The 25887-nt window shown below is 42.8% G+C and overlaps 1 protein-coding gene across 1 annotated transcript in view; it reads right to left on the bottom strand.

Moving 5' to 3' along the window:
• Nucleotides 1-25887, bottom strand: part of LOC124550736 — a 102341-nt gene that overhangs the window by 19219 nt on the left and 57235 nt on the right. The window contains exons 4-6 of the mRNA XM_047125456.1: nt 18346-18473; nt 12190-12365; nt 3594-3844 (exon numbers count right to left, since the gene is read on the bottom strand). Of these exons, the coding sequence (XP_046981412.1) occupies nt 3594-3844; nt 12190-12365; nt 18346-18473 (555 nt within the window). The remainder of the gene's footprint in view (nt 1-3593; nt 3845-12189; nt 12366-18345; nt 18474-25887) is intronic.

Here is a 25887-nt window from a genome sequence, read left to right as displayed (position 1 = left end):
CAAACACTGAATGAGTCACTGTATATGGACATGCTAGAGCAGTTTGTGTACCCTCTGATACAAGACTTGCAACACAACATCATTTTTCAACAAGATGGAGCTCTGCCGCATTGGTCAACGGATGTCCACAACTTCCTGGATAATAAATTTCCCAATCGTTGGATCGGACATGGAGGACCCATTGCCTGGCCACCACGTCCACCCGACATTACGCCACTTGGTTTGTTCATGTGAGGGTTCGTGAAGGTCCGAGTGTATGCGACCAAAGCGGACGACATTCCTGCGTTGCGACATCGTATCACTAATGCGATTGCAACAGTAACAGAGGAAATGTTACAAAGAACTCGGCAAGAAATTGAATGTACACTCGAGATTCTTCGTGCTGCAAGTGGTTCACATGTTGAGGTGTATTCATGATAAACAAATAAATTATTTGAGATGCTCTACAATGTGGTGCATTTTTCATTGTATCTAATGTGTCTTCTCTTCCTGGGTCTTTGAAATCAGAGAGATTTGAGTGGGACACCCTGTATTTCTACATCTACGTGATTACTCTGCTATTCACAATAAAGTGCCTGGCAGAGGGTTCAACGAAACACCTTCAAGCTGTCTCTCTACCGTTCCACTCTCCAACGGCACGCGGGAAAAACGAGTATTAAATTTTTTCTGTGCGAGCCCTCATTTCTCTTATTTTACCGTGATGACCATTTCTCCCTATATAGGTGGGTGCAAACACAATGTTTTCGCAATCGGAGGAGAAAACTGGTGATTGAAATTTCATGAGAAGATCCCGTCGCAACGAAAAGCGCCTTTGTTTTAATGATTGCCACTCCCATTCACGTATCATGTCTGTTGCACTATCTCCCCTATTCCACGATAATACAAAACGAGCTGCCCTTCTTTGTACTTTTTCGGTGTCATCCGTCAGTCCCACCTGATGCAAATCCCACACCGCACAGCAGTACTCCAGAATAGAGCGGACAAGCCTAGTGTAAGCAGGCTCTTTAGTAGACCTGTTGCACCTTCTAAGTGTTCTGCCAATGAATCGCAGTCTTTGGTTTGTTCTACCACAATATTATCTATGTGATCGTTCCAATTTAGGTTATTTGTAATTATAATCCCTAAGTATTTAGCTGAATTTACAGCCCTCAGATTTGTGTGACTTATCGCGTTATCGAAATTTAGCTGATTTCTTTTAGTACTCGTGTGAATAACTTCGCACTTTTCTTTAGTCAGGGTCAATTGCCACTTTTCGCACCATACAGATATCTTATCTAAATCATTTTGCAAGTCGTTTTGATCATAAGATGACTTTACAAGACGGCAAATGACAGCATCATCTGCAAACAATCTAAGACGGCTACTCAGATTGTCTCCTATGTCGTCAATAGAGATCAGGAACAATAGATGGCCTGTAACACTTCCTTGGGGAACGCCGGATATTACTTCTGTTTTACTCCATGACTTTCCGTCCATTACTACGAACTGTGACCTTTCTGACAGGAAATCACGAATCCAGTCGCACAACTGGGGTGATACTCCATAGGCACGCAGTTTGATTAGAAGACGCTTGTGAGAAACGGTGTCGAAAGCCTTCTGGAAATCTAAAAATATGGAATCAATTTGACATCCCCTGTCGATAGCACTTATTACTTCATGAGTACAAAGAGCTAGTTGTGTTTCACAAGAACGATATTTTCTGAATCCGTGTTGACTATATGTCAATAAATCGTTTTCTTCGAGGTACTTCATAATGTTCGTATACAGTATATGTTCCAAAACCCTGCTGAAAATCGACGTTAGTGATATAGGCCTGTAATTGAGCGGATTCCTCCTACTTCCCTTTTTGGGTATTGGTGTGACTTGAGCAATTTTCCCGTCTTTAGGTACGGATCTTTCTGTGAGCGAGTGGTTGCACATAATTGTTAAATATGGAGCTATTTTATCAGCATACTCTGAGAAGAACCTGACTGGTATACAATCTGGACCGGAGGCCTTGCCTTTATTGAGTGATTTAAGCTGCTTTGTTACACCGAGGATATCTACTTCTATGTTTCTCATCTTGGCAGTTGTTCTTGATTGGAATTCAGGAATATTTACTTCGCCTTCTTTGGTGATAGAGTTTCGGAAAACCGTGTTTAATAACTCTGCTTTGGTGGCACTGTCATCAATGACTTCACCGTTGTTATCGAGCAGTGAAGGTATTGATTGTGTCTTGCCACTGGTGTGCTTTACATATGACCAGAATCTCTTTGGGTTTTCTGCAAGATTTCGAGACAGAATTTCGTTGTGGAAATTATTAAAAGCATCTCGCATTGAAATACGCGATGTATTTCGAACTTCTGTAGAACTTGGCCAATCTTGGGGATTTTGCGTTCTTTTAAATTTGGCATGCTTTATTCGTTGCTACTGCAACAACGATCTGACCCGTTTTGTGTACCGTGAGGGGTCGGTACCATCACTTATTAATTTATGTGGTATATATCTCTCAAATGCTGTCGATACTATCTCTTTGAAAACATTCCACAACTTTTTTACACTTACATGATATTTTGCGAAAGAATAATGGATTTCTACTGCTAATGTTAAACCTCTGGTTTAGTCAGTTAATCCAGGACCCATCTCCTTAAATTCCCACCTTTTTGCAGTTTCTTCAGTTTTAATCTACAGTTCATAACCAATAGATTGTGATCAAAGTCCACATCTGCCACTGGAAATGTCTTACAGTTGAAAACCTGGTTCCTAAATCTCTGTCTTACCATTATATAATCTATCTGATACCTTATAGTATCTCTAGGATTGTTCCATGTATACAACCCTCTTTTATGATTATTGAACCAAGTGTTAACTATGATTAAGTTATGCTCTGTGCAAAATTCTACCAGGCGGCTTCCTCTTTCATTTCTTACCCCCAATCCATATTCACCTACTACGTTTCCTTCTCTCCCTTTTCCTACTCTCGAATTACAGTCACCCATGACTATTAAATTTTCGTCTCCCTTCACTACCTGAATAATTTCTTTTATCTCATCATACATTTCATCAATTTCTTCATCATCTGCAGAGCTACTTGGCATATAAACTTGTACTACTGCAGTAGGCGTGAGCTTCGTGTCTATCTTGGCCACAATAATGCGTTCACTGTGCTGTTTGTAGTAGTTTACCCGCACTCCTATTTTTTTTAATTCATTATTAAACCTGCTCCTGCATTACCCCTATTTCATTCTGTATTTATAAACCTGTATTCACCTGACCAAAAGTCTTGTTCCTCCTGCCACCGAACTTCACTAATTCCCACTATATCCAACTTTAACCTATCCATTTCCCTTTTTAAATTTTCTAACCTACGTCACGTCGAAATGAAGTGTAAGCTAGAGACAAATAGAGATGGAGAGCTGCCAGTCAGTCGAAAGATCGAAGATGGAAAGTACACGAGCAACTATCGCAATTATCTTACGTGGTGTAGAAAATCACGGAAGATCTAAAAGTGAATATCTACAGGTGTTTTTTGTACCTGATTCCTCGAATGACAGTAGAGTCAACAGCCTTCGGTGCGTAAACGTGAAGCGCGTGTATCCCAGAATCAAACTTACCTTTGATGTAGATAGGACGTTCGTCTGGTACTCCAGGCCTGGCGGTCATACGGTAATGAACTTCGTAAAGCGGCAGGAAACTTCGAGCTTCGTTGAACCAGACGTGGTAGTAGAAGCCGTAGAGCACGTCGGCGAGAGCGAACATTGACGACGCCTCTGGCTGTTGCTTCTCACACTGCGCGCTGAAGTCGTCGCGAAAGGCGAGGTGCTGCCCGTGGTACGACAGCAGGCGATCATTCAACAGCGGCAGCCTGTTGACGCACGAGCGGCGAGGTTGAACGTTAAAAGCAAATAAAACAAACACGCTAAATCATGTACAGTGCAAGCAAGAACGTAAAAATGTGCATGATGGAATTTTCGCTCTGCAGCGGAATGTGTACGCTTATTTCAAACTCCCTGGCAGATTAAAACTGCTTACTGGACTGCGATTAGAACCGTCGTGTATTTTTTTTTAAGTAAAGGTATTTCCTTGTGATGAGCTACAGTGATAAACATAGTGGTCCATTCATCGTGACCGGACCGAATATCTCACAAAATAAGCGTCAAACGAAAAAAACTACAAAGAACGAAATTTGTCTAGATTGAAGGGGGAAACTAGATGGCGCTATGGTTGGCCCGCTAGATCGCGCTGCCATAGGTCAAACGGGTATCAACTGCGTTTTTTAAAGTAGCAATCCCCACTTTTTATTACATATTCGCGTAGTACGTAAAGAAATATGAATGTTTTAGATGGACCACTCTTTTCGATTTGTGATAGATGGGGCTGTAATAGTCACAAGCATATGGCTCACAATTTTAGACGAACAGTTGGTAACAGTCCGGTTTTTTAAATTAAAATACAGAACGTAGGTACGTTTGAACATTTTATTTCGGTTGTTCCAATGTGATACATGTACGTTTGTGAACTTATCATTTCTGAGAACGCATGCTGTTACAACGTGATTACCTGTAAATACCACATTAATGCAATCAATGCTCAAAATTATGTCCGTCAACCTCAATGCATTTGGCAATACGTGTAACGACATTCCTCTCAACAACGAGTAGTTCGCCTTCCGTAATGTTCGCACATGCATTGTCAATGCGCTGAGGCATGTTGTCAGGCGTTGTCGGTGGATCACGATAGCAAATATCCTTCAACTTTCCCCACACAAAGAAATCCGGGGACGTCCGATCCGGTGAACGTGCGGGCCATGCTATGGTGCTTCGACGACCAATCCACCTGTTATGAAATATGCTATTCAATACCACTTCAACCGCACGCGAGCTATGTGCCGGACATCCATCATGTTGGAAGTACATCGGGATTCTGTCATGAAGTGAAACATTCTGTAGCAACATCGGTAGAACATTACGTAGGAAATCAGCATACATTGCACCATTTAGATTGCCATCGATTAAATGGGGGCCAATTATCCTTGCTCTAATAATGCTGCACCATACATTAACCCACCAAGGTCCCTGATATTTCACTTGTCGGGGCCATCGTGGATTTTCCGGTTGCCCAATAGTGCATATTATGCCTGTTTATGTTACCGCTGTTGGTGAATGATGCTTCGTCGCTAAATAGAACGCGTGCAAAAAATCTGTAATGGTCCCGTAATTTCTCTTGTTCCCAGTGGCAGAATTGTACGCGACGTTCAAAGTCGTCGCCATGCAAATCCTGGTGCATAGAAATATGGTACGGGTGCAATCGAAGCTGATGTTGCATTCTCAACATCGACGTTTTGATTCCCGATTCGCGCGCAATTTGACTGCTACTGATGTGCGGATTAGCCGCGACTGCAGCTTTAACACCTACTTGGGCATCATCATTTGTTACAGGTCGTGGTTGACGTTTCACATGTGACTGAACGCTTCCTGTTTCCTTAAATAACGTAACTATACGGACACTTAGATGATGTCGTCCAGGGTACCGAGCAGCATACATAGCACACGCCCGTTGGGCATTTTGATTACAATAGCCATACATCAACACGGTATCGACCTTTTCCGCAGTTGGTAAACGGTCCATTTTAACACGGGTAATGTATCACGAAGCAAATGCCTTCCGCACTGGCGGAATGTTACGTGATACCACGTACTTATACGTTTGTGACTATTACAGCGCCATCTATCACAAAGCGAAAAAAGTGGTCCAACTAAAACATTCATATTTCTTTACATACTACACGAATATGTAATAATAAATGGGGGTTCCTGTTTTAAGAAATGCAGTTGATATCCGATGGACCTATGGCAGCGCCATCTAGCGGGCCAACCATAGCGCCATCTGGTTTCCCCCTTCAAAAAAATGGTTCAAATGGCTCTGAGCACTATGGGACTTAACTTCTCAGGTCATCAGTCCCCTAGAACTTAGAAATAGTTAAACCTAACTAACCTAAAGACATCACACACATCCACGCTCGAGGCAGGATTCGAACCTGCGACCGTAGAGGTCGCGCGGTTCCAGACTATAGCGCCTAGAACCGCTCACCCACTCTGGCCGGCTTTCCCCCTTCATGCGACGAGTTTCGTTCTTTGTAGTTTTTTCGTTTGACGCTTATTTCGTGAGATATTTGGCCCAGTCATTATCAATGGGGCACCCTGTGTAACGTTAAACAAATGTTTATGTAATTTTTTATCTTTGCCAACAGGTTCTGCTATTTATCTACATAAAGCACGGAACTTTAACGAACGCCAATAGCAGCATACATTTTTCATCCACAGAAGACGTACACGAATGTCTATGTTCTGTGTTATTCCCCCCATCTCCGGACAATCCAAGCCAAGGCACGCTCCCGACTCCATCTCCTCAAGCTCCTTTCCGGCAGTACGTGGGGTCTGGACCCCTCCACCATACTCCACGCCTATAAATCCCTCATCCACCCTATCCTCTGTTACGCCCATCCGGCCTGGATCTCCGCCCCCCCCTACCTTCAGATCTTTGAACGCCATACCCTCTGCCTCGCCTATCGCATTCGTCTCCCCTCCACCACGCGGATCCTGTACGACCTAATTCCGTTCCCCCACCTCCTACTTTTCCTCGAACAGATACGGATCCTCTACACCTCCCGTAAACTCGATCCTCCTCACCTGCTTGTCTCACCTATTCTCTCCCACCCCTGTCCGTTGCCGCGCCTGTATTCCCACGTCCCACCTGCTCTCCATCTCTCCACCCTCCTTACCCTCTCCCAAGGTGGCTTCCACCAGCTCCTCCTCCTACCAAATTTGATCCTCCCCCCTCTTCGTGTGTTTGTTCCTTTGGGCACCCTCCTTCCCTTCTCCTTCCCTCCCTCCTCCCTTTCTCCCCACTCCTCCCCCAGGCATCCCCTACCCCCGTCCCTCTACTCCTCGTCCCATCTCCTCTGCCATTGGCATCCTTGCTCTCCCATCTCCCTCCTCCTCACCCTTCTCACCCTCTTGGCAGGTCCCTGGACTCGCACACGTTACGTGAACATTCGCGCGCCTGAGATCGTCGCCATCCGTTTCTCGTGTGTGCCGTCGTGTTTTGTGTTTAGTGTTCACCGTAACACTCCATCGTTCACATGTGCCATCGACATCATCAGTGTTAGTGCGTCGTGACAACAGTTTGTAGTGTGGATTATCGTCGAGTGTGAACGGCTCCATGGTTTTGTATTTATGTGGCTACTGTTTTATTACCTGCCATTATGTAAATTACGTCTATTCCTTCTGTGTTATTGCACAGGGTGGTCAGAAATAGTCTGAAAAGTTTGTGATGGTGTTGCAAGGTATATTGTCGTGAGAAATAATTCTTAAAAAAAAATTCGATACCTAGCGCTGTTTCCGAGATAATAGCACTGAATTTAAACAGTCAGTTACGTGATGAAATTTCAAGCTCGCCGCCAGATACAATTATCGTCAGTTGGTGTCAGCGTCGATGGTAGCACACGAAACTGCTCAACCTTTGAGTCGGTTCGATGCTTACCACCATCACATGTCCCATTTTTATATAATTTTTTTGGTTTTCGGGAAAGCAAACCAAGAAAACGATCGCCAACCCCGTTTCTTGAAGCTGCACACTCAGTAACTTGACTGGATAACTTCAGTGTTAATTAACTCAGAAACAGCGCAATGTGTCTAATTTTCTTTGTGACATTTATTTCTGAGTGTAACCTGCCCTGTAACACCCTTAGACGCTTTTCAGACTTTTCCTGACCACCCTGTGTACAGGGTGAGTCACTAAGTGCTGCCAGCTAGAATAAAACCGAATGTATGATAGTAGCTGAAAAGTTTGTGGGACATATGTTGCATGGGAAAACAGGGGTCACAATACGACGTTGGTTTTTTGTTGCTCGGTGGGGTCGCTTTAGAGATATGAAGCTCACCTTCGTTTTTTAAATGGGATGCTATAGTTTGGCACTTGTTTTTGACGGCGGCTATCGAGACGAATCCAATGATGTGTAAACGTAAGGTCTTTGAAGGTCAACGAAGATCAAAAATGTGGTTGTTGTTGTTGTGGTCTTCAGTCCTGAGACTGGATTGATGCAGCTCTCCATGCTACTCTATCTTGCGCAAGCTTCTTCATCTCCCAGTACCTACTGCAGCCTACATAATTCTGAATCTGCTTAGTGTATTCATCTCTTGGTCTCCCTCTAAGACTTTTACCCTCCGCGCTGCCCTCCAGTACTAAATTGGTGATCCCTTGATGCCTTAGAACATGTCCTACCAACCGGTCCCTTCTTCTTGTCACGTTGTGCCACAAACTCCTCTTCTCCCCAATTCTATTCAATACCTCCTCATTAGTTATGTGATCTACCCATCTAATCTTCAGCATTCTTCTGTAGCACCACATTTCGAAAGCTTCTATTCTCTGCATGCCTTAACTATTTATCGTCCATGTTTCACCTCCATACATGGCAACACTCCAAACAAATACTTTCAGAAACGACTTCCTGACACTTAAATCTACACTCGATGTTAACAAATTTCTCTTCTTCAGAAACGCTTTCCTTGCCATTGTTATCTACATTTTATATTCTCTCTACTTCGACCATCATCAGTTATTTTCCTCCCCAAATAGCAAAATTCCTTTCCTAATCTAATTACGTCAGCATCACCCGATTTAATTCGACTACATTCCATGATCCTCGTTTTGCTTTTGTTGATGTTCATCTTATATCCTCCTTTCAAGACACTGTCCATTCCGTTCAACTGCTCTTCCAAGTCCTTTGCTGTCTCTGGCAGAATTACAATGTCATCGGCGAACCTCAAAGTTTTTTTTTTCTTCTCCATGGATTTTAATACCTACTCCGAACTTTTCTTTTGTTTCCTTTACTGCCTGCTCAGTATACAGATTGAATAACATCGGAGAGAGGCTACAACCCTGTCTTACTCCCTTCTCAAACACTGCTTCCCTTTCATGTCCCTCGACTGTTACAACTGCTTTCTGGTTTCTGTACAAATTGTAAATAGCCTTTCCCTCCCTGTATTTTAACCCTGCCACGTTCACAATTTGAAAGAGAGTATTCCAGTCAACATTGTCAAAAGATTTCTCTGTGTCTAAAAATGCTAGAAACGTAGGTTTGCCTTTCCTTAATCTTTCTTCTAAGATAAGTCGTAGGGTCAGTATTGCCGCACGTGTTGTGGTATGAGCGATCATTTACAGAAGATGTTCGAAGTGATGACCATTGGTAACTATGCAGTGCTGCAATCTTCTTATCATGTATTGAGCGATATTCCTTATCACTTCGGCACTTATCGAAGCACATGCTCTGACAATTCTCTCTCGTATATCATGCAAATAGTAAATATTCGCCGAATACGGCCTATCCATCCTACGTGCCATCGATATGTAAACACCATTCGACGGTTTAACAATACATCACTAATGGGAACGACATGACTAGTATCGTCGAATCAAGCGAATGTGAAAGACGTATTCCTTCGAAGAATACGTCGATATGCTTCTCATTTACAGAGACTGCCAACTAAATTCAGTGAGATCTAGAGAGTTATTCGCTGAAAGATATCCCCAACGTACTCACCCTACACGTGTGTATGATGAATTGAGAACAACTGGATCAAAAATGGATCTGAGCACTATGGGACTTAACATCTAGGGACGTCAGTCCCCTAGAACTTACAACTACTTAAACCTAACTAACCTAAGGACATCACACACATCCATGCCCGAGTCAGGATTCGAACCTGCGACCGTAGCTGTGGCGCGGTTCCAGACTGAAGCGCCTAGAACCGCTCGGCCACATGCAACTGGTTCTTCAACGCATCAGGAACATATGTGGCAAAGGGTAGTTACTAACGAGGGAACGGAAATTGGTACTCTTGCAACTGTGGTTTCGAGATCCTTGTGTTCGCGTCAAATCGCAAGGGAATCTGGCATGAGCCAGAGTAGTGTTGTTCATGTTCTGCATCGCCATAAATATCAACCTTACCATATCAGTCTCCACCAAGAATTAACTGCTACAGATTGTATGCATCACATTGAATTCTGCCGATGGACTCAACTTCAGATTCAGAGGGATGACACATTTATTAAACTGCTTTTTTTTACTCGCGAGGCTACAATCACGAACCTTAGAAATGATAATTTGCATAACATGCCTTATTGAGAAACTGAAAATCCATGTTGGCTGCGACAAGCTGCACACCGAAAACCATGGTCGGTGAATGCATGACGTGGGATTCGGGACGACAGACTTATTTCAACGAAGGTAATCTTAATGGTAGGATGTACACCACATTCCTGCTAGAAGAGTTACGTCTGTTATTGGAAGAAATACCTTTAATAACAGAAAGTTGTATCAAGACGATGGGTATCCGGCACATTTTCGCTGATGGCTGTAAATGGTTTGCAGAGAGAATTCCGAAACTTTTGGATTGCACGCGGAGGAGATGTGTCGTGGCCAGCTCGTTCGCCATACATGACGCCTCTGAATTTTTTCTTGTGGGGAATCGTAAAACACATTGTTTATAAATACGTTCCAACTACAGATGAAGATGTGCGAGAGAGTATTGTCAGAGCATGTGCTTCGGTAAGTCCCGATGTGATAAGGAATACCACCCAATCCATGAAAAGAAGATTGCAGCACTGCACTGATACCAATGGTCATCACTTCGAACACCTTCTGTAAATGGAGGATCATGCCCCCTTTGTGACCTTCGTTGACTTTCAAGACCCTTACTGTTACACATCACTGGATTCGTCTCGATAGCCGCTGTCAGAAAATAAGTACCTGACTATGGCATCCCATTAAAAAAGAAAAAAAAAACACAGTGGATCTTCATACCTCCATAGCAGCCGCACCTAGCAACGAAAAACTAATGTCATAGTATGGCCTCCGTTGTCCCATGCAACATTTGTCCCACAAAGTTTCCAGTTCGTATCATACTTTCGGAGTTATTCTTGGTGGCAACAGTTAGTGACTCACTGTATAGTCTGAACTGATTTTAAATGTATACAGAGTAGTCCAGAAAAATGTAGACACTCGTCGATAGTCAGTATTAACAAAACAAAATGACATTCCGTTACAATTTTTGCACGAGTGGAGGGTTATTTTACGTGTTTAAAATGACCCCCATTAGCAGCCAAGCAACGTCGATTCCTCTCTACTGTTGACCTAACTACGACTGCCAGTGTAGCCAGAGGTTTGCCCAAGATATCATTGTTTAGATGAATTATAAAAACATAGGTAGTACACGAAAGCTACAGTACTCCCTCTAGTAAAAGTAGTAACACCGTTCATTATAATAGTTTGCTCTGCTCATCTGTTGCGTATCATGTGACCCATTTGAAGACAAAATACAATATCAAAAATTGAAGACCAAACGGAATCCCGTAATGACCAGTTGCTGTAACCATTTCCTTCAGTATCGTCCATTACTAACGTTTGTTTGCTCTATCCTGAATTAAATAATCTCAGCAGTTTGTGTAACAGTTAAGCAAAAATTGATTCAAGAGTCATAATGAGTATGATAAAATAGTTTAGATAGTTTGATAAAATAGTTTAGATAAGTAGTTTAGACGTGAAGAGAATAGAAGCATTCGAAATATGGCGCTAAGGAAGAATGCTGAAGATCAGATGGGTAGATCACGTAATTAATGAGGAGGTACTGAATAGAATTGTGGCACAACTTGACTGGAAGGGATCGGTTGGTAGGACACGTTCTGAGTCATCAAGGGATCTCCAATTTAGTACTGCAGGGAAGTGCGGAGGGTAAAATTCATAGAGGGAGACCAAGGGATGAATACACTAAGCAGATTCAAAGGGATATAGGTTGCATTAGTTATTCGGAGATGAAGATGCTTGCACAGGATTGAGTAGCTTGGAGAGGTGCATCAAACCAGTCTCTGGACTGTAGACGACACCACAAAAAAAAAAAAAAAAAAAAAAAAAAGTGGTTCTCAGCACTATGAGACTTAACTTCAGAGGTAATAAGTCCCCTAGAACTTAGAACTACTTAAACCTAACTAACCTAAGGACAACACACACAACCATGCCCGAGGCAGGATTCGAACCTGCGACCGTAGCGGTCGCGCGGTTCCAGACTGTAGCGCCTAGAACCTCTCGGCCACCCCCGCCGGCACAACACAACATTGAGTCTAACATAGGTTTCAATGTACACTGCTTTATACCTTATTATATACTTCCCAGGCGACTTCTTGTCTTCTTCCACCTTGTAATTCGCTGTCTGCTTGCTGACGTATTGCATATCCTGTATCCAACCCCTTAATTTCGTGTGTAGCATGTCCCTCATATGCTCCACGTGATTAATCCAGGTACTGAGTAGCTCATCATTCGGGTGAGTATCCTGAGAAACACAGAGAATAATTCAAATTACTGGCATAATATTCGCAACCAGCAGCCAGTCTTAACTTACACTTATAGGTAGCGCTATTACGTAACATTGAAATTGTGGCCGGCATATGGACTAACACTCAGTTTTCTACAGCCATTGCAACATGAATCCAAAATAAGTGTCTAGTGATTTCTTATTAAATACAGACAATTTTCAACCTATAACAACATACAAGAGAGTTCCAATTATTTCTAGGTAGCAACAGTATGAAGATAACACGATCTAAATTTTTTTCCTTTTTGCTGTGCTTTCTTTTTCCTTGTTTTCCACTTTACTTTCTTTATAAATCGAAAAAGTCATTTCAGGATGAGTACTGTAAATTTATTTTTTCCTACAGCTATGTTCCTGTTTGCCTCATGTCATCACCATCACAAATCGTTGTGCTGCTTGCTGAGCATCGTGACCCGACTACCCTTATGTCTCCACCCTGGCCAGTAACCAGCTTCTCTCAGAACCTTCTGGGGAGGCAGACCAGAGATGTCCTTGATTTGATCTCTCCACCTGGTCGTTGCTCCCCCCTCCAGTCTTGTGCCCTAGACCTTTCATGATTATTTTCTCGAGACTTTCTCCATCTCTTCTCACAATGGCCATAGAACTAAAGAATTTTTTGGTTGACACGAGAAAAAGACGCCTGGAGATACTGAGCTGGTCTATAATGTACTCATTTGTTCTTCTTTCGGTCTGTTTTATGTGCAGCATCATGCGCCAACACCAAAGCTCAAACGCTTCGATGCGCTATTAGTCTCTCGCTTTAAGAGTGCGTTTCTCGCAACTAGGAGTGTTGATATTTTCAAAAATATCGGAAAGCCGATATATTGATATTAAAAACATATCGTTACAGGCCACCGACTTATCGAAAAATGTGTCGATACATCGACGTAAAACGTGGATACGTAATAGCCTATAAATATATCGGGTGCATATTGTAAAAATACTGCCGGTTTTAGATCTCTATATTTAAGTATTGATTTATAATTTGATACTCTGTACATCAACAAGCTAGCTACCAGCTTATCACCCTTATAGCGAGAATTAAAAAGAAAACGCTGCACGTTCACGCTTGGTGATAACCACTTTGCTAACTGAATGTAAGAGGCACAATAAAAGGTGACCGATGGGTCCGTCGTTGGGTTTCGTCGCATATCGGATTTGCCCAGAACACTCCTTGTCGACTTCCCTGTTTTTTCCCATTTCTGCAAACGCCAGCGCCCTAGCAGCTGTAGTCTCAAATTTGCGTGATGAAGTTAAACGTTGCAGTTTCTGTTGGTAGCGCCGAGCGCCGATTACCTCAGCATACCCCTCCCACCCCCCCCCCCCCCCCACCCCCCACCAGCCCACACACACACGTCTCCGCCCAATCGCGTCATTTACATTGTGGTCGTCTATTTCAAACTGTTTTTAATAATGCCAATGTGAAGAAATAGCACACAGCTGCTGTGATATCTCTCAACATCGGAAATCTTGTTGTTTAATTGACCCAACCATCACCTAGTGTATTCGGACTTCCTCTTTGTGCCACCTATACTTCGGTGAAGGGAGTCAAAGAGAAATACTGCAGGTGATGGGAGCTCGAAAAGTAGTAAGACTCCTTCACACAGTGAAAGTAAAATTATGTTTTACTACAATTTGGAGACAACAGCTTCATACAGTACTGGCCATTAAAATTGCTACACCACGAAGATGACGTGCTACGCACGCGAAATTTAACCGACAGGAAGAAGATGCTGTGATATGCAAATTATTAGCTTTTCAGACCATTCGCACAAGGTTGGCGGCGGTGGCGACACCTACAACGTGCTGACATGAGGAAAGTTTTCAGCCGATTTCTCATACACAAACAGCAGATGACCGGCGTTGCCTGGTGAAATGTTGTTGTGATGTCTCGTGTAAGGAGGAGAAATGCGTACAATCACGTTTCCGACTGTGATAAAGGTCGGATTGTAGCCTATCGCGATTGCAGTTTATCGTACCGCGACATTGCTGCTCGCGCTGGTCGAGATCCAATATGGGATTGGTAGGTTCTGGAGGGTAATACGGAATGTCGTGCTGCATCCCAACGGCCTAGTATCACTAGCAGTCGAGATGACAGGCATCTTATCCGCATGGCTGTAACGGATCGTGCAGCCACGTCTCGACCCCTCAGTCAACAGATGGGGACGTTTGCAAGACAACAACCATCTGCACGAACAGTTCGACGACGTTTTCAGCAGCATAGACTATCAGCTTGGAGACCATGGCTGCGATTACCCTTGACGCTGTATAACAGACAGGAGCGCCTGTGATGGTGTACTCAGCGACGAACCTGGGTGCACGAATGGTAAAACGTCATTTTTTCGGATGAATCCAGGTTCTGTTTACAGCATCACGATGGTCGAATCCGTGTTTGGCGACATTGCGGTGAACGTACATTGGAAGCGTGTATTCGTCATCACCCGGGGTGATGGTATGGAGTTCCATTGGTTACACGTGTCGGTGACCTCTTGTTCGTATTGACGGCACTTTGAACAGTGTGCGTTACATTTCAGATAATGTTACGACCCGTGGCTCTACCCTTCATTCGATCCCTGCGAAACCCTACATTTCAGCAGGATAATGCATGACCGCAAGTTGTAGGTCCTGTACGAGTCTTTCTGGATACAGAAAACGTTCGACTGCTGCCCTGGCCAGCGCATTCTCCTGATGTCTCACCAATTGAAAACGTCTGGTCAATGTTGGCCGAGCAACTGTGTCGTCATAATACGCCAGTCACTACTCTTGATGAACTGTGGTATCGTGTTGAAGCTGCATGGGCACCTGTACCTGTACACGCCATCCAAGCTCTGTTTGACTCAATGCCCAGGCGTATCAAGGCCGTTATTACGGCCGGAGGTGGTTGTTCTGGGTACTGATTTCTCAGGATCTATGCACCCAAACTGCGTGAAAATGTAAGTATCACATATTTGTCCAATGAATACCCGTTTATCATCTGCATTTCTTCTTGGTGTAGCCATTTTAATGGCCAGTAGTGTATAGATATAAATATCACCACTCCATATTGTCATAGCGATATCGATACAGCTGGGACAGATATGTCACCGATATATATCGAAACATTTTGGGAGGTGTATCGATATTTGGGCTTATCAATATTCTGCCAACAACCCTACTCGCAACATAAAACTGAAGGGAAAACACGAGTGTTCCAACGTTATTAACACGTTATTTAAAAATTTTCCCCTGAACAGAATAATGTAAGGTTGCAATTTTGTGTTACAATATAAATCGATGTATTCGTAAAGTTTTGAAAGTGTAATTTTAAGCGAGATATGTTGAGCTGTAGAAACATACCGATAGATCGACAGAGAAAAAACATCAACAAAGAGTCTGGACTGAGAACGAGAGTGTGTTTGTCGTGCCACGGGAATGAGGGTGTACTGCGTGCCGTGGTCGGTGTGAAACAATTGTTTCCCTCAGTATTACGTGCACCGCGGAAGAGCAAGTAATTAGCATATGGTTCGCGTTGCTTCTTACATGGGAAACTCCTCATCGCATCCCCCTCAGATTTAGTGGTAAGGGGGCCCAGTGTACAGACTGTCAAAAGCTGAACATAGATCAAGCACGAAAACAGAAAGAAGGTGTACTGTACAGTGAAATAAAAAGCAAAATAGAAACTGCGAACGGTCCAAGCTCGAGAAGTAGTGAGGTAGCGGACGAGTTGTGGCGCCCTCGAGTGCCAAAGATGGCGGACTTTGTGAAACCTTAATGGCAGACATTTCACAGTTCGTACAGAAATTAATAGTAGCCAGATGAACTATGATTTCTCAAAAAGAAACATGTAGATTACCATTATTTGCGCTAAGATTCTGAAGTTGTAATCAGTTTTTCAATATCTTTGTTAGTTTAAAGTTTAGTATCTGACGCTCAATTATACAAGTAACACCCAGCAACGAATTTCCAAAGTATAAAAGCTTCATCCGATTTTCTCGATCGCCATGTCTTTAGAAAGCTATTAGTGTAAACCTAAATTGGTACGAATTACAGGCATGTAACGTAAATAGTACATGAGTTATTGGAGTCAAAGTGACTGACTACTATCGATGGCGTCAGACCATAAGTACTCCATAGTTACACGAAAAAACGGTTGCAGCGCGCTTATAAGCATATTTATTCATCTATGTCTTTGTTAATATCCGACATATGCTATTCATAAAGAAACTGGTGAATTATTTACTGTGTTTTAGAAAGAACAGAGACATTAGACTTCGAGCCTACCTAATGCTTCTTTTTTTATATATATGTGTGTGTGGTCTTCAGTCCAGAGCCTGGTTTGATGCAGCTCTCCATGCTACTCTATCCTGTCCAAGTTTCTTCATCTCCCAGTTCCTACTGCAGCCTACATCCTTCTGAATCTGTTTAGTGTATTCATCTCTTGGTCTCCCTCTACGATTTTTACCCTCCCCACACTGCCCTCCAATACTAAATTGGTGATCCCTTGTTGCCTCAGAATATGCCCTACCAACCGATCCCTTCTTCTAGTCAAGTTGTGCCACAAATTTCTCTCCAAATCTATTCAATACCTCGTCGTCAGTTATGGGATCTACCCATCTAATCTTCAGCATTCTTCTGTAGCACCACATTTCGAAAGCTTCTCTTCTCTTCTTGTGCGAACTATTTATCGTCCACGTTTCACTTCCATGCAAGGCTACACTCCATACAAATACTTTCAGAAATGACTTCCTGACACTTAAATCTATACTCGATGTTAACAAATTTCTCTTCTTCAGTAACGCTTTCCTTGCCATTGCCAGTCTACATTTTATATCCTCTCTACTTCGACCATCATCAGTTATTTTACTCCCTAAATAGCGAAACTCCTTTACTACTTTAAGTGTCTCATTTCCTAATCTAATTCCCTCAGGATCACCCGATTTAATTTGACTACATTCCATTATCCTCGTTTTGCTTTTGTTGATGTTCATCTCATATCCTCCTTTCAAGACACACTCCATTCCGTTCAGCCGCTCCTCCGAGTCCTTTGCTGTGTCTGACAGAATTACAATGTCGTCGGCGAACCTCAAAGTTTTTACTTCTTTTCCATGGATTTTAATTCCTACTCTGAATTTTTCTTTTGTTTCCTTTTCTGCTTGCTCAATAAACAGATTGAATAACATCGGGGATAGGCTACAGCCCTGTTTCACTCCCTTCCCAACCCCTGCTTCCCTTTAATGCCCCTCGACTCTTATAACTGTCATCTGCCTTCTGTACAAATTGTAAATAGCCTTTCGCTCCCTGTATTTTACCCCTGCCACGTTCACAATTTGAAAGAGAGTATTCCAGTCAACACTGTCAAAAGCCTTCTCTAAGTCTACAAATGCTAGAAACGTAGGTTTGCCTTTGCTTAATCTATTTTCTAAGATAAGTCGTAGGGTAAGTATAGCCTCACGTGTTCCAACATTTCTATGGAATCCAAACTGATCTTCCCCGAGGTCGGCTTCTACCAGTTTTTCCGTTCGCCTGTAATAAATTCGTGTTATGATTTTGCAGCCGTGGCTTATTAAACTGATAGTTCGGTAATTTTCACATCTATCAACACCTGATTTCTTTGGGATTGGAATTATTATATTCTTCGTGAAGTCTGCACTAGTAATTCAATTTCTGACTCAGCAGACTGCTAACGCATTACGAGGAAGACGAAAGGGTCGAATTTTTTCACCGTCCTTATCCGTTTTCAGCTGGCATTCTCTCTCTCTAACAACGCTACAAGTATCGTAGACGTACGGGAGAGTCAGAACTCTTACAGATGATTAACGTCACAATCGGACACGCAAAGATAACGACAGTGTGAATCAGACATAGGAAGCAGACTCTCAGAACTGGCCACTTACGCGGCTGTGTGTGTCATTTTCTCACCCATCTTACGTGTAACAAACTGAGTTATGGAAATGTCACTTACCATGATGTCGAATGCGAACGGAACCAAAGCTGCTGATATATGCCTCACACCATGTGAGAGCAACTGGGCAACATTCCGTGAGTAGCTGGAGACGTGTTCCAGGTAGACGGGCACCTCGGCCTCCAGTTCTGGACAAGACAGACGACATTCTAATGAACTACACAACTGACCAGATTTCTGTCAGAAACACAGCTTTCACTTCCTGGCTCCATCTGTTAATATGCTACATGTAGGCAAAACTGCAGTGGTACTTGTCAGCAAAGCAAAATCCCGGAAATATACACCAAATTTATTAAAAAAAACTTAGAATACAATAGCTCCATATTTAGCAATTATATACAACCACTCGCTCACAGAAAGATCCGTACCTAAAGACTGAAAAATTTCTCAAGTCACACCAATACCCAAAAAGGGATTTAGGAGTAATCGGCTGAATTACAGGCCCATATCACTAATGTCGATTTGCAGTATGGTTTTGGAACGTACACTGTATTCGAACATTATGAAGTACCTCGAAGAAAACGATTTATTGACACATAGAACGGATTCAGAAAATATCGTTCTTGTGAAACACAACTAGCTCTTTATACCCATGAAGTAATGAGTGCTATCGACAGGGGATGTCAGACTGATTCCATATTTTTAGATTTCCAGAAGGCTTTCGATACCGATCCTCACAAGCGTCTTCTAACCAAACTGCGTGCCGACGGAGTATCGCCTCAGTTGTGCGACTGGACTCGTGATTTCCTGTCAGAAAGGTCACAGTTCGTAGTTCTAGAAGGAAAGTCATCGAGAAAAACAGAAGTAATATCCAGCGTTCCACAAGGAAGTGTTATAGGCCCTCTATTGTCCGTGATCTAGATCAACGATATAGGAGACAATCTGAGTAGCCGTCTTAGACTGTTTGCAGGGGATGCTGTCATTTAGCGTCTTGTAAAGTCATCAGAAGACCAAAACAAATTGTAAAATTATTTAGATAAGATGGCTACATGGTGCGAAAAGTGGCAATTGAACCTGAAGTTATTCACATGAGTACTAAAAGAAATCAGCTAAATTTCGATTACGCGTTGTCACACAAATCTGAGGGCTGTAAATTTGACTAAATACTTAGGGGTTACAATTAACAATAAAATTACAAGAGAAATCAGGGCTCGCACAGAAAAACTGAAGTGCTCGTTTTTCCCGCGTGCCGTTGGAGAGTGGAACGGTAGAGAGACAGTTTGAAGGTGGTTCACTCAACCCTCTTCCAGGCACTTTATTGTGAGTAGCAGTGTAATCACGCAGGTGTAGATGTAGATGTCCACATTGTAACGTTCCTTAAAAAGTGGTATGATAGACTTGACGATTAAATTGAATGAATGTCTGATCTGTGGAATGACTACTGAACTCGAGTTGTCGTGTGGCGTGTTGTAAGTGCAAGTAGTGTTCTTAGTCTGTGTAATTGTTAGCAAAACTTAACACGAATCGGTTGGGTAATGCAACTCTCAATACCAATAAAGAAACAGCCACTGCAAAATACGTTCACCCCCTTTACCACTGAATGCTAAAGCCCTGTTAAAAAACCAATAAGTTTGGTGCCTGTACACGTAACAATTAAATTAAATGGTCTTACGTCTAAAGCAGCAACGGTGGAACGCGTATATTCTGGTCTCTCATAAAAAAGTGTAAATATACTAACTACAGGCTCAGCAGTGTGCAATGCTGGCCATAATACTTGAAATGCACATGAAATTCATTTGGCTGATAAACTAGAACATTTAAGATATTCCAAATTCTTTGAAAAATATATGACCTGGACCGGGAGGCGTTGCTGATAATGATGGATTGATAGTACTCACTGTATACAGCAAAATTGTATTGCAAATTAAGTTTGTCTTTTCAAAAACATCTGGCAATTGAAGTCACATTACTCACAATTGATTCACAAACAATGAGATTTAAACAGCAAGTATTATCTCACTTCATTAATCCAACGTAAATGCAAATCATCAAATTACACATAGCTCTGTTAACAAATCTTAAAAGCATTACAAAAATGAAATACCTAACTAGACGTTTACGTACATCGTGGGGTTACTCAACAATAACAAATTGTCAGCCAACTCACCTATGCTAACGCCCTGGCAAAAACAGAAATCGTAATTATTGAGAATCTTTACCTCGTATACATGAAGACTTCTGCTTCCATGTTCAACAATATCGACATACCTGCATTAATCTAACTCTTGGTGACTTCACACAGCACACCACAGAAGCTGCCCACCCCATCGCCTTTCCCTCACACACAGCTACCTACAAGTGTGCGCCCAGCTCTCTCCAGCACTACATTCTCAGACCAGAAACAGTATCTCTGGCTCTACGGTCGCGCACAGTCAGCAATCCACATTATCGAGCCTATCAGAGACATTCGTCGTTTATAGTATACTAGTTTCATTTTAATTTATTAATATTCTTATCTTATTCTGGTGCCACATACAAGTTAGCCCCAATATACTCCTTTCAGCATTGTGTTCAACGTAAAAGACCAGATATTCATCATTTTGATTTACAGCTCCATGTATTGGCCGTGTTAGCAGCTAAAATTGTTGGAAGTGAGGTTCTTCAGTTATGCAAAACACCATTTTCTCTCAGTACCCGCCGGCCAGAGTAGCCTAGCGGTTCTAGGCGCTACAGTCTGGAACCGCGCGACCGCTACAATCGCAGGTTCGAATCCTGCCTCGGGCATGGATGTGTGTGATGTCCTTAGGTTAGTTGGGTTTAAGTAGTTCTAAGTTCTAGGGGACTAACCTCAGAAGGTAAGTCCCATAGTGCTGAGACCCATTTGAACCATCTCAGTACCCAAACATGTTACGGGACCACTGTGCCACCATCAGTGGGCTTTCGTTTTTTTAATTCTTCAATGTGAACATTTTTGATAAATGATTATAAAATTATGTGAATCTTTAGTTCAAACAACAGATCGTTTCTTTTTGTAAATACTCACACGCGCACACACGCACACACACGCACACAGGCACACATCTACGCACGCACACACACGCGCGCTCGCGCGCTAAAAAATGATACACTAAAATCTGCAAAGACGCACCATTTACACACAAAATGAATACCATATAAAAGAGAATACACACAGCTAAGAAGCGCACAGAAAACACACACACACACGCACACGCACACACACAAAGATAAAATGAAAACAAAATTCAAATTTGGCGCCGAACTCTCTGGTGAACAAATGAACAGTGACTGCGCTGGGACACACAACAAACCACAATCACACTGTGTTTTGCTGAAGTGAAGAGTGTTTTACTACGTTATTTGTGGAAAATACTTGTTATAGTTACGTGTGCATCACAACACCTCAGCATGATGCGGAGAATGGAAGTGCTTGGCACACGAAAACGTAAGTAAAAGCGAATATAGGCGCGGAAACATTGCGACAAACTAAATTACGTTCTAGAAGATAGGTTAACTTCCAGCAGAAAACTTTCTCATTAACATCGTTTGGTTGCAGATTGCAAGCTACCTCTAGTAATTAATACACAATTGATCCAGAAAATTCATGCACACCAAACGTAAAGGTATTTACAAAAAGAAACGATATGTTGTTTGAAGTAAAGATGCACATAATTTTATAATCATTTAACAAAAATGCTCACATTGCAGAATAAATAAAAACGAAAAGCCACTGATGATGGCACAGTGGTGCAGCAACGTGTTTGGATACTGAGAAAAAACGGTGTTTTGCATAACTGACGGACCTCACATCCAAGAATTAAAGACGAGATTCAATCTTTAGAAAAAAGTGGAATGTATACTGCTTCATGTTACTTTCTTTGTGACAATGTATATGAAGACCAATCAGAAAAGGATAGAACTGCTAGACTGACTTAACACGAAAACATATGGAGACTGAAAAAGAGAGATTCCAACTTTGGTGAACATACTCTGAATGAATATCGTTCTGTGATATTGAAAGTCGTAGTATCATTGCCACATATACTACTACAACGCCGCGCCAACGCAAGGTTGGCAGCCCCTCGTCTGCCGAGCACAGCGCACTCTAGCGGGCTGTGCAGCTCGGCGGAACTGGAGTGTGCCTCGTTCACTTCTTAGCTAGACTTCAGCCTAGGCACACGCACTTTCATAATCGGCCCTCAGCCAATTCTGTAATGTTTCCATTGATTCTCTGAGGAGGGCCTATCAGGCTTAGTCCCTGGGAATATGTTGTATTGATGATGAAGAGTCCCATACTTCTTTACAGAGCGTAGGGGAGCGACGCGGGAGACCAGCGCCGTCTTACTAGGCAAGGTCCTTGTGGAGGTGGTTTGCCATTGCCTTCCTCCGACCGTAATGGGGATGAATGATGATGATGAGGACGACACAACAACACCCAGTCATCTCGAGGCAGGAAAAATCCATGACCCCGCCGGGAATCGAACCCGGGACCCCGTGCTCGGGAAGCGAGAACACTACCGCGAGTCCACGAGCCGCGGACATATGTTGTATTAGTTCATGGTTTTCCATGTTATAAGACTGTCAGATCGTAGCCGCAGCTGCAGTCCTACAAACTAATGAAGATAAGTAATTTCATTGTACTACGTGTTTCCTGAATAGTAATCCTTCTCTCTAACAGTGTGCCGAACCGCATAGTATTGCAACCTGGACTCCTTCAGCTCCTATCAACTCGGCCTCCTACTTATTTGCATTTAGTAACGAGCTGAAAACACCCGCGCATTTTGTGCCTCTAAACAGTGAGACACAATAAAAGTGATCTCCTCTATAGAGCGAGTAAAGGTATAAAACTAACGTTACTTGAACTCTGTCTGTCAAAAACACCACTCACAGGATCCTTAACGATAAATTACAGTTCCTCTACTCAAACTTGCTAACGTAGCAGTGACCAGTTAATACTGTCCTCACCATAAGATATAAGGGGTGGGGGGGGGGGAGGGGGGGGGACAGTCGGACGGCCGTACTGTTGAGAATCGGTATGCTAGTCAGAAAAAATCGCCGTGAGCAATGATGCTGTCATTCCACCGACGCCACTTGAGCTGGCGTAACTTCTGCGCTACGACATTCGCGATATGGGAACGCGCGCTGTCATGAAGCAGTAGGATTCTCTGTTGATGTTTCCCCCGCCGTTTCGCCTTAACCGCACACATTCTTCATTCTCCAATGGATGCCTCCCGGTATTCGTCCTTCGGCATCCAAGAGAAGAATAACAGCACGTTCGTACTGCTCGGACACAGTTGGTAATAACGTCTCCATAGTACACGCACGGAGGGAAGACGCGAATGCCATACTAATCCCTTGCCTACATGTCGGTGCTTATATACCTGCATAGGAGTCTCGCTACGTTGCGTTCACGCTGCAGTAACGCCGTCGCCCATATCCGAATGCGTGCCGGAAGCATGCGCTATCTGATATATTACAAAACGTCGCATATAAAAACGAGATCCTTCCGGGGCTTATACCTCAGGTTCTATTGCTGATAGAAATGTAGGGTCAAGTGTTTTGGACAGTCCTTGGGCTGGGGACCATTTGTATACCCCACAGAAGGCTCTTCTTAGTGTCGCTATCCAACAGTATGGGGCCAAAGTATCAATGTTACAAATTTCCTCCTGCTTAGGCAATCGGAGCGACTCAGTTGTCTTTTTGCATTTGATGCCTACGGTGAGTCTTAAGTGCCTTTTGGAAACACAATTACTTCATGGGCGTTCCCTTAGGAACCACCTCCCATCCCCCGAAATAAACCTTTTACTATCCCATTCCTTCGTACCAAAACCGAGCCGCGGATTCCAAGTAAATGGCTGAAATTCTTACGATGTATTCCCGATCTCCAAAAATTTTACTGATTTCTTTATCCGTTTACGAGATACTGAGGTTCATAGTTACCTCTCGTGTACGTGTCAAATATGCACTTAAAATCCCGTTAGAGGTGAAAATGTAGTTTATAAAGTGACGAACCACAGAGAAATAAGCTGTAAAGTATCCATAGAACCGAAAAAAAGACGTAAAATATCTTGAACTAACATTTGATTCCATCGTGATGACAAGCTATTACAGAACCAATAATGAAAGAAAGAAAAGGTTTAGGACTTTTAAAATTGATAAAAAAAAGTTATGGAGCAACAGCCCCACATCTACTTTATGTCTACCGCAGTTTTATAATACCAACCCTGGAACATGCTGCACCAATATGGATGATATGAAACGTTCAAATCGGCCGCTGTGGCCGAGCGGTTCTAGGCGCCTCAATCTGGAACCGCGCTGCTGCTGCTGTCGCAGGTTCGAATGCTGCCTCGGGCATGGATCTGTGTGACGTCCTTAGGTTAGTTAGGTTTAAGTAGTTCTAAGTTCTAGGGGACTGATGACCTCAGATGTTAAGTCCCATAGTGCTTGGAGCCCTTTTTTTTTCAAACATTCACACACCAAAAATATTTAACATAATGATACGAACAGCGATAAATACTAGTCCAAGAGCCAATAGAAGATATCTATACCATGTAGCACATGTACAGCTACTAGAGCAGAGACTGATATAAGTGACAGCAAAATACGGAGAACCTAGATTAACAACAGAATCAAAAACAACGCACTCGTTAAAACAACCACCGATGCAGCTTAATTTTCCAAAACATAAATACTCGTTCCCACCAAGTGCTACTGAACAACTACGACAGAACCCAGCAAGTATAAGTTATGCCGCAGGAATTACAGGATCAATATTTGCAAGAGGATTAATATAGATTAGTTTAACATGCAAATAACCCTACTGAAGTTTTTAGGGAGGTTTTTTCCTCAGTATGGACCCAAATTCCACCTCTCAGCCAAAAGAACGGGAACTAAAATTAATATAAGGTAAAAAGCTCAAACCCTAACAAAAATAAAGAACGCAAAGAACGCAACCGCAGTATAAGAAAGGAATTACCCTTGGTTCAAACGAATTCATCGCCTGTTCGAAAATGGGTCCGCCATTCCCTTCAATAATATACACTACTGACCATTAAAATTGCTACACCACGAAGATGACGTGCTACAGACGCGAAATTTAACCGACAGGAAGAATACGCTGTGATATGCAAATGATTAGCTACTCAGAGTATTCACACAAGTTTGGCGTCGGTGGCGACACTTACAACGTACTGACATGAGGAAAGTTTCCAACCGATTTCTCAGACAAAAACAGCAGTTGACCGGCAGTCACTACTCTTGATGAAGTGTGGTATCGTGTTGAAGCTGCATGGGCAGCTGTACCTGTCTGTACAGGCCAGAGGTGGTTGTTCTGGGTACTGACTTCTCAGGATCTATGCACCCAAATTGCGTGAAAATGTAATCACATGTCAGTTCTTGTATAATATATTTGTCCAATGAATACCCGTTTATCATCTGCATTTTTTCTTGGTATAGCAATTTTAATGGCCAGTAGTGTATCAGTGACACCTGACGAGGAATGACTGCTAGTTAGACACACGCTTGGTGCATGTAGTATCAGTGAGCCTGCTGTCTGTGTGTTGAATGGGGAAGGTGCCCGACCTA

The sequence above is a fragment of the Schistocerca americana genome, chromosome 9 (genome assembly GCF_021461395.2).
Source record: "Schistocerca americana isolate TAMUIC-IGC-003095 chromosome 9, iqSchAmer2.1, whole genome shotgun sequence".
Lineage (NCBI taxonomy): Eukaryota > Metazoa > Arthropoda > Insecta > Orthoptera > Acrididae > Schistocerca > Schistocerca americana.
The sequence above is the reverse complement of the archived record's forward strand: the minus strand, read 5'-3'. Positions and strand labels throughout refer to the sequence as shown.